At 42.5% G+C, this 10,546-nt stretch overlaps 1 protein-coding gene across 2 annotated transcripts in view; it reads right to left on the bottom strand.

The window, feature by feature from the left end:
- Positions 1-2,268: 2,268 nt before the first annotated feature.
- The window catches only part of PLCD1 (phospholipase C delta 1), a 298,909-nt gene continuing 290,631 nt past the window's right edge, over positions 2,269-10,546 (bottom strand). For both annotated transcript variants that reach the window (XM_078665274.1, XM_078665273.1), the window contains exons 13-15: positions 5,871-6,003; positions 5,603-5,752; positions 2,269-4,229 (exon numbers count right to left, since the gene is read on the bottom strand). In XM_078665274.1, coding sequence (XP_078521400.1) covers positions 4,141-4,229; positions 5,603-5,752; positions 5,871-6,003 — 372 coding nt within the window. In that variant the 3' untranslated portion in view covers positions 2,269-4,140. The remainder of the gene's footprint in view (positions 4,230-5,602; positions 5,753-5,870; positions 6,004-10,546) is intronic.

Here is a 10,546-nt window from a genome sequence, read left to right as displayed (position 1 = left end):
TTCTGAGACAATTATACAGTGGGGCACCTGCCAGGGTTCGATATGGAACCAAGGGGGAAGTTACAGCGTAGTTTAAAGTAGAGAGGGGGGTCAGACAGGGCTGCGTCCTTGCACCATTCTTGTTTACTCTCTAAAGTAACAACCTGGAACAAGTGATGTTGGCAAGGGCGAGTGTTCCACCGTATATTAAAAAACGCCTGATTGTTTCCCGTCTCTATGTAGACAAAGCGATTCTGATGGCTCGTACACAGTTGGGCCTACAGAGAGCCCTTGCTTCCTATACAACCTTTATGAAAAATCTGGTTGAAATTTAAATTCCAAAAAAACTTACGTTATGAGCTGCGGCAAATGGAGACAGAAATGTACTATCCTACCCCATGGGGATAGTAGGATAGACATCACTAAAACGTTCACATATTTGGGGATCTTCCTCGACTGCACTGGTTCCTGGCGAGAGGCTGTCAAATGTAGGAGTCTTCTCTTTATGAAATCAACGCAGGGGTGGCCAACTTTGCTAAAAAATTAGGAAAAAGGCCCCCCGAGATACTCCTTAAAATATATAAAGCAAAATGTGTGAGTATCTCCATTTTTGGGGCGGGAGTGTGGGGTTACTATGATGCTAACTCTATCCAGTGTGTTGAGAATGCGTCTTTTAAATTTTATTTTAGCTGTACCTAGTGGCACTTCTGTATAAAACTGCCATAGTGAGCTGGGTATTCCGTATATTACAGATATCATCAAAGCTCAGCCAGTGTTACTTTGGCACAGGATTTGGACCTCGACTAGTACGGGTATGAACCAAGAAATAAGAAAGGACTCAATGAAGCTGGACTATGCGACCAAGATCCCCTGGTTAAATTATATAAAAAAATGTATGTGTGATCTTGATCATCCCGAGTATTATAATTGTCCTGAGTCAATTAATTCTATCAATAGGACAGAGTTTAAAAAAATATGTTTGAACCACCTGGAGGAAAACAGACTTGTCTGGGAAATTAATAAGCAAACAGTTGTACAGCACCAATTGATTTTTAATAACTTATGAAATTCAACCTTATTTATTATGTTGTCTAAATGGTTATGACAGATATGTGCTACCGCGTTTTAGATTTGGGATTTTGTATCGATTAATTAGCTACCCAAATAGAAATGACTTGTCAAGAGAGTTATGTTGCTGCCCCTGTGATAACCTATCCCCACAATCTACAATGCACGTGGTCCTTTTCTGTAAATTATATGCAAAAGAAAGAGCAAGATGGATCCTGCCTCTTCTGAAGGCAGGCGATGGAGGCAATGTCGACCAGCTTTCTTATATTTGCAACAATTAGATAGCTTTTACAGCGTTAGTGCAATGGTCAGCTTTTTAAAAGTGTACTTAGAGCTAGGAAGTGCGTTAGTGGTTAATTGTTATTAGTAACTCAAATTAAGTAAATTGTGATTGATGGTTTCGCAAGCTATACACAATGTGTAAAATTTCCTCCTCACCAACAAAAATCCGAGTTAATAATTCTGAGCCCTCTTTACGGAAAATGAGTTCCTGTGAGGAAAATAACAACATTTAAAAAAAAATTATTTTAAGTGTTTAAATGTTTTTAACTTTGATGCCTGCTTTTGTGATTTTAAATGACTAAAATCGAATAAAGCTTATTTGATTGATTGATTGACTTGTTATCCTAGTCATGTTTGGTTCTATATTTTGATAAGTCAAATTTCCAAAGGTTTCCAGGTTCTCAATGTTTTCCTTTTTCTAGGGTCATCTGCTGGATTTGGCTCACACATTTGCAACTGTGCAATTAGCAAACGGCTAAAAATGACTTCCTTATTTATGCTCCAGCCGGTACCTAATTTTCAGAAATCATCTCCTCGATACGCAAAAAGCCCATTATTTTCTTAAAACCTATCAATCTAGGCCCTGCTTCAGGTTCCAATGGGATGCCACATCTGTCAGCATATCTGCACTTATCAGCAATTGACACCTTAGTAACCCTATTGTAGTAGTTATATGTGCTGCATAGATGGGAGTGGTCACAGTACATTCTTCCCAAGTATTAGACTTTCTCAGAGTTGCATAATGTTCTGACCCTACAAATATATATTCTTTCGGCCAGGTTCTCAAGGGTTTTACAGGGGCCTATTAGGCAGTCATTTGATTCACATCAGTCAAACAACACCGTCCACCCTCAATCTTAAGAATTGTGAATGCAACCATGCAAGAACGCACACATTACAGAGAAATAAAGATTACATTATGCATACGACGCATAATTGTTTCTGTTCAGCATCATCACATTTTATTACTAAATTTAGGACAAGAAAGCAATGACTGCTCAGTCAATAGACAGTCTCACAAACACTGATTTGTTTAACAGTCTGTAAGGCGGCTTCACGTTAGTCCCATGTAAACATTAACTTATAAAAATAGAATATCTGAGACAGACATAATGTTATCCAATTCTATATGTTACAAAAAATGATGCCAAAGAAGATTACTATTATTAATGGTGCCTACATAAATTTCAGGATGCTATAGATTATGCATCTGTAAAGACAGCTAAAAATGTCAGTTCCTACTTTGGAAAACTATAAAATGATTGTCAGACACTTCTAAGCATCACAAAACCGTAGCTTCTATGTAAATAACATCTTGATATTTAATAGCCAAATTCAGAACAACAACTTCAGTTGAAGCCATGCTGAAATCTTGGATTATGCAGGTTATGGATGGACACAGAGATCTTTTGCTCGATAAAAGATAAAAGGTTAAAGATACTAGGTGCAACAACTGAAAAGCAAAAACAAAGACAGAGATGGAACTATAAACAATAAATGTAAAGACAAATTATTTTAGAGAGAAAGCGGGTAATCATGAGATTGGCAGACGGACAGGTGATCAAGGAGAGTTAGAGCGGAAAAAGAAAAGGCCAGATAGACAGGTAGGCAAGTAACACTGCATATCCTAGTTTGGCACAGTTAACATTTTAGAAGCTTTTCCAGCATTGCCTAGAAAAAAGTGAGATGACCATAGCATAAAAGGAACCTTTAACCTGTGAGCAAGCATATTCATAAATTGCACATTTAAATAACTGATTTACTACGCTCGCCACACATATAGCCAGTATCTTTGTTCGGCTTTGTGGTAGCCGAGGCTGATGTAAACCATTTTAGAGCTATACATGTTGCACGATCATAAACAATGGATATATCTGAAACTGCAGAGAGAATAGTCTTATATGCTTGCATTCATTGCTACAGGTTGTCTTGGTACGCCATGCTGGCCCCGAGACAAAGAAGTGGGCCAGCAGTTTTCACTGGGAAATCCACAACAGTCCTTCATACAAGTTCAACGCACTTCTCATTCATTAAAACAGAATCTGTTTGCGTAACATGGACTGTATCGGCGCTCTAATGCAGTCCCTATTAATAATTACTTAAAAATAATAAAAGCATGTCAGTATATATTTTCATTAAAAATGTTCATTAAATTGCGTAGTGCCTTCCCACTTTGTTTGTTATATACACATTTCTATCAGAATAAACTGCAACACATGCGTCCTTCACTATCAGGTGTGCCACAGACAATGCAACTTGCCCTACTATCATGTAGTCTGGGATTCAGGAGCCAAAATGAAAGCTGCTGAGGAAACTTAAGTGAGAGAGGTGGATACAAAAGACTGCAGTGGCTACAGGTCACTGCTATATACAACACACTGATGACCGAATACTCACTGAACATCTGGTTCAACTTCTTCCGGGTCAGACACCTCTGATGTAATACATCAGTGTGAGCTGGTGTAATAGCTGTGCTTGTTTAGTTCCCCATTTATAAAGTCTCTGACACTGGTAGCCATGACTTTGCCTCAGACATGACTTCTCACTTTTTATCTCCAGTCTCTTCCACTAACTTAAACCCATAAGAAGGTAAAATGTACTAAAACATTTACAGTACTTGTATAAAAATACCCATAAAAAGATCATTAAGGATAAAAAAGCTAAAACAATTAATTAAAATACATTTTACAGTAGGAGATTATGGTGTGACGAAAATCCGAAGAGTTCACAGAAAAAAAGAACAGGTGTTCATGTCTTTGTTTTCTTCTGGTCTGTAGCAGAAATGGCCAAGTTGGTTGGCTTGAAGCTCTCTCATGAGTCCAAAAGCATTGTGTGCACAAATAGGGTGGCAGCCGGGTACTGATCTCCATTCCTGTTCAGCAGATGGATGTGTCTGTAGCCTTGAAGGGAAGAGAAGACAAAAATTAAGATTACATTTCATACCACAGCTCCTGCCACTGATACTTGAATGCACTCCTACGCGGGGACAATTTTAGTGAAAAGTTGGAATATAGAAAAGGTCCTAACATTAACATTGCTTTTCTTGCATTCTCCAAATTAGTATAGCCATAGAGACCCCAACCAACTATCTGTGAACCCACCGGAAAGCAAGAGGGCTCTGCCAGAGGACATCGCCACAGGTGCGCTGTTGGCAAAAAGCCATGCATGCCTAGAGGCCACCACTGCGCTCTCTGCAGAACAAAACAGAAATGTCTCTGAAACGCAGTCAGATGTCTCCTTGCATGTCAAGAACATTCTCTTATTTCCTGTCTCATTATGCCATTTCTCAAACCTTTATTGTAATGCCCTCCCATGGGTGATCCGTGCATACACTGGTTTGTTTGTGAGTGCAAGATATTTATGTACTAAGTGAAAATTGTTTGCATCTAAGTTGAACTTAGCCAAGCAAAATCATTTAGTGATACGCAAGTTAAGTCTGTGTTTCTAACAACCTGACAACTTTATTTTAAAGTATAAAAGTTATTTAACAAACATTGCTTATATTTAAGTATCCTTATAATGTATGCCTTAGGCGTGTGGATTTCTGTGGGAGGTGGAGTTTCCGAACAGAGGGGCTAGATTAATCAAAGATTTTCCTGGTGCTAAATGCCAAGTGAAATTTTATTTCTGCAGCAACACTAGTGAAGCTGGGAGTCACCCAAATCTATTAGACATGTATGCAGAATTCTCTTAGTCTTCTATGTGCTTCAGGCGTAATGTTAATAGACATACATGCTATGCAAGTAAATACCCTTAAAGTGGTGGATAGTGGTATTAGCCTATATTTCTGCTCTTACTGAATTAGTCAGCAATAATAATCATGGTAAGCGGGGAGTAACGCCCTTCAATCTGTGTTATACCACCAGAGTAAGAGCTACAATTTAAGTAGAAATACCGAAGTTTGGTGTTTTCATATTTTCGCACAAAAAAAGATGCTCTGTTGGCAAAGACAGTGCATAAATGCACTGATAAGAAACTGATTGTGCATGGCTAATGAAGGCACATGGGTGTTGGGCTCCCTATCCAATGAAGTAATAGGCGGCTAAGCTTTTGTACAAACATCACAGAAATGGTTGCAGAATGGCTTCACAAAATCTATGTCTACAAATATAATGATATATTTCTATCTGTGGAATGTACAGATACTGTGGTGCACAGGTTCAGTAACAAATGTTCGTCAGTGGCTTAGCTAACTGGTAATTTATAATATTGGTGATGGTCTTTGATAAAATTGTAGTCGCCCTCCTCTCTCACTCTTTCAAAGCACATTTACCTGGCTTCAGCGATGTAAGGGGTACAGTGTATTGTCCAACAAAATCATTTCTCGAAGATGAATCGTGGTCTTCTACAACAAATCGCACAATAGCTAGTTCATGTACATCAATGTCGAAGAGGAACTGATCATTCCACATCGGGTTAAATCCTGCAAGAAAGATGGAATGAGGAAGTTAGATATATATATATCTGTGGACAAGCATTGTTGAAATGTATAGGGACTATGTTTGATGAAATGCGATTGGAGGCCAGGAAGGTCCGCTTACCATTGTTTTCAATAACTTTGGTTTGCTTTCTCTCACAGTCGCGTGCAACACCATATATCTCTACGGTGACTAATGGATCAACAATACAATTTTTGCTTTTGTTCTCCTTAGGCAACTGCTGGGCACTAATTATCTGCAAATGGACAGAACAGTATGAAAGCAGAGATTTTTAAAGGAATGGATTTGTTTCTGCAACATGAATTAAGAAATCTGATTTTCTGTGACAAAAAAAGTGTAAACAATATTTATATTCTTTACAAATCACTGTGAAGTTAGAAAACTCATGAAAATATTTTCAAATATGACACTGGCCACATTAAAAGAACGGGGTGATGCTAAACAAGTGCTTTCACGATATTAGGCGGGTTTTATGAAGGTTGCAAATACAATTGATCAGCCCTTCTGGTTTCTACAACTCATATGGAAACTGTCCTTAGATAGCATGCATTGTATATGGTTTTTGTTGATTTACTTTATGGGTATTCCAGGAAGTCAACCTCCTGAGGCACAGCCGGGAGTAGTAACTATCGCTCGCATTACTTTTTAAAACTTGTGTGAAATTTGATTTTAAAAGCACTTACTGATCTTCCTGGCAGCCGATCTTCTTGGCGCAGGCATCCCCGCACAGCGGAATTAGCGCTGACGCGGGAGAGTCTCTCTCAAACTTTTTGCCGCCATTACCCACGCCCAGCCACGGGACACGCCCACTTTGAGGCCCCGCCCCCCGCAACAACCACTTAAAGCGCGCTGAATACAAGCGTCGCATTTAACATTTGGAACCTCCTGAGGCACAGCCGGGAGTAGTAACTATCGCTCGCATTACTTTTTAAAACTTGTGTGAAATTTGATTTTAAAAGCACTTACTGATCTTCCTGGCACCCGGTCTTCTTGGCGCAGGCATCCCTGCACAGCGGAATTAGCGCTGACGCGGGAGAGTCTCTCTCAAACATTTTGCCGCCATTACCCACGCCCAGCCACGGGACACGCCCACTTTGAGGCCACGCCCCCGCACCCTATCCTCGCTATAAACATGTGCATCTACCGGAAGCGCAGCGGACGCGACGTTTGTGCGCCGAAGGCGCGCTTAAGGCAAGCTCGTCTGCGCTCGTCCGCGCCGAGTCTGGGCCCAGGGCCATACCCCTTATATCTGAGTCGCAAGAGCCCAAGCATTACAGCGCTGAAACCCTTCACAGCTTCAGGCCCCCTGCTACGGACTGCCTTTTGCATCCCTATCACGCTGAAGACATTCCACAAAACCTGTTCAAAATGCAAATCAATCCTTAAACCTAAGCTGGCCCCAGACCTGACACACGAGTACTGTATGTTTCTGCTAAATTGCAGATCCCTGCCTAAACAAAGAGCGGAATTTGCCCTACTACTAGAAGAACGCAAGCCGGACATAGTATTCCTGACGGAAACGTGGCTCGCCACAGACTCTGACCCTGCCCTAGTAACAGCCCTCCCTCCAGGCTTCCAAATCACTCGGCAGGACCGATCTGAGGGGAGAGGAGGAGGCATAGCAATCATTTATAGAGAACAGTTTCATTGCCGAGTTACTTCAGAAACAATCCCTGACTGTGAGAGCTTAGCCTTCAGTCTCGATCTCTCTCCTAATAACTGCTTCTCAGGAACACTAATCTACCGCCCCCCAGGCCCCCCTAAGCAGTTCCACAACCATCTTCCTTCGATTGTGGCTGAACGCGTTAGTACTACATCTAATTTCACTCTGTTAGGTGATTTTAACCTTCATTTTGACTCGGTATTGGATCATACAGTCACTACGCTCGCAGATGACTTAGCTGCTCTGCAACTTACCCAACATGTCAAAACCCCAACCCACGTTAAGGGCCACTTGTTGGACCCTGTGTTCAGCAACTGTGCAGACCTTGTAGCCGGACTACCAATTTCCCTCCCATGGACGGACCATTTACTGGTTCCCTTCACCTGGACCACACTTAAGCCTCCTCCGACTGGACTTACGACAAGACTCGCCAGAGCCTGGTCTCGTCTTCCAGTCGACGAATGGACCATTAAGCTCGCCAGCAACCAACCCCTCTATAATGAGGATCCTTGTCTAGCCAATCAGGCTTATGAAGATTGGATCACACAAACTCTTGAAGACACCCTCCCTAAAAGTAAAATCACGCTGAAACGCCCCCATAAAACCGCCCCCTGGTATTCAGAGGCTCTCAGGGAAAAGAAACGCCAATGCAGAAAAACCGAAAGACGATGGCGTTTAGATTATTCTCCAGGAAATAAAATTCGCTACCGAGAGTCAATCAATGACTATAAAGCAGAAGTCAAAGCTGCCCAAGCTGCATACTTCTCGAATAGAATTATCCTAGCCAAATCAAAACCCAAAGAAATCTTTCAAATTGTGAAAAAACTTACCAAACCCCCATCTAGCCTGTACGAAACAAAATCTACAGCCCACTGCAATAACGTAGCAGAGTTTTTTCATCAAAAAGTCAACAAAATGTATTCATCCTTTCCCCCCATAGCTACCACCCCCTCAGTCCAAGCCAATACAACCATGGCAAGCCCTTCACCTCAGCCTCTACCCACTCTGGATCACTTCCCCCTTCTTGATCTTGTATCCCTAGAATCCACGGCTCGGAAAGTAAAATCTGGTTCCCCTGACGATCCAGCCCCACCAGATGTCATAATATCAGCATCCCAGATCACACTGCCAACCATTATGGACGTCTTGAACGTATCCATCACCTCTGGCACTGTCCCTCCTGTTTGGAAACGGGCCATGGTCCGAGCATTGTTAAAGAAACCCAATCTGGATCCCTCCGATTTTAGCAATTATCGGCCCATCTCCTTACTCCCCTGGGTGAGTAAAATCCTGGAAAGATACATTAATCTCCAATTGGTGAATTTCTTAGAAAACCACCAACTGTTAGACCCCACCCAGACGGGTTTTAGACCCAAACACGGAACCGAGTCCGCCCTTCTCATGGTCACTGAGGAATCCAGAAAAACCCTGGATCAAGGAGGATCAGTGGCAGTGATCCTCCTCGACCTTAGCGCGGCATTCGATACGGTCAGCCACGACATCCTGCTGAACCGTCTGTCTAGTGTCGGAATCAAAGATAAAGCCTGGCTTTGGTTCTAATCCTTCCTGAAGGACCGATCCTTTCGAGTATTCGATGGTGAGTCAGCGTCCACTAGTAGACCACTGAAGTGCGGGGTCCCACAGGGCTCCTCTTTAAGCCCTGCACTTTTCAACGTCTATATGAGGCCATTGGCTGAGGTCGTCCGTCCATTCGGGGTCAAGATTATTTCTTACGCGGACGACATCCAGCTGGTGGTCTCATTGGCGCAGGTGGCCGACACGCCAATGTCAGGCGGACTTAGAGAGTGCCTAGAGGAGGTAAAGAGCTGGATGTCCTCATCATCTCTCAAACTAAATGGAGACAAAACTGAGCTGATGCTCCTGGGCCCCTCCAACCCCAGTTTCTTCATCTCGTGGCCCCCCTGTCTAGGCACCCCTCCAGCACCTAAGGATAACATCAAGAGCCTTGGGGTGTGGCTGGATAGATCCCTCTCCTTCAACATCCAGGCCACAAAACTCTCCGCTACCTGTTTTGGCCTTCTTAGAATGTTAAAAAAAATTCTCCCCCTTCTACCTATGGAAGCTAAGCAGGTAGTCATTCAGGGTCTGATACAGTCCCCCCTAGATTTTAACAACGTTCTTTATCTCGGCGCTCCAGATTACACCTTACGCAGACTTCAGACAGTGCAGAACTGTGCGGCTCGCACACTGCTCCAGCTTCCTCGCAGGCAATCAGCAAAAGCTGGACTGGTCAGCCTTCATTGGTTGCCAGTGCGTCAGCGAATCCTCGTCAAGGCCATGTGCATTGCCCATCAGGCCTTCAGGGACACAGGTCCTATGATCACCCGTGATTTAGTCACCCACTACCATCCCAGCAGAAACCTCCACTCAAGCCAGGCCTTTATGGCCTTGGCCCCAAGAATAAAAAAGACTAGGTCTGGCGGCAGGACGTTCACCCACAATGCATCCAAGACCTGGAACACCCTCCCCCTTCATCTCAGAGCCAACCCCAACCTCTCTTCATTCCGCAAGCAGTTAAAGACATTCCTATTTCACCCCCCTCAGTAATTCTCTGTTTAGCTACTCCACCAGGCCACCTCTGTTGGTTTCTCAGCGCTTGGACGCCCCCGGGCAACAATTTGCGCTCTATAAATTTACCAAATACAAATACAAATACCTGATCATTTAGCTTAATTATGCTAAAGTAAGATATGTTCCCAGATGGTGAAATCACGTCTGCTATTACGACCAATAGGAGAGTTTATCAGAGGTGCATACTGGAACCCAACATGGTGGCCCTCCTTATACATGATGATATATTGCACAGCGTGCCTACGATGCCCCAGGTTTAGCCAGCGAAAAGCCTGTACTTCGCTAATGATACTAATTTCCAAACAGCAATTAGTCTCTGAAATGTGTTGAACAGTTTTTTTGGACTTGTAGTTAATGCAGCGAAAAACGAAATTTATTATTTTTAATTTCCCTACATGTTTCAAGCAAAGCTTGTTTTAGATGAACCTGATTATTTGGGCATAAGATTTTCTGCAAATAACAGTTGGTCCAACAAACCTATAAATAATGCTATTTCTCTTAAGTACAAAGCAAAGGAAACTCT

Source organism: Lissotriton helveticus, chromosome 10 (genome assembly GCF_964261635.1).
Source record: "Lissotriton helveticus chromosome 10, aLisHel1.1, whole genome shotgun sequence".
NCBI lineage: Eukaryota > Metazoa > Chordata > Amphibia > Caudata > Salamandridae > Lissotriton > Lissotriton helveticus.
This window is presented reverse-complemented; position numbering and strand designations above follow the sequence as displayed.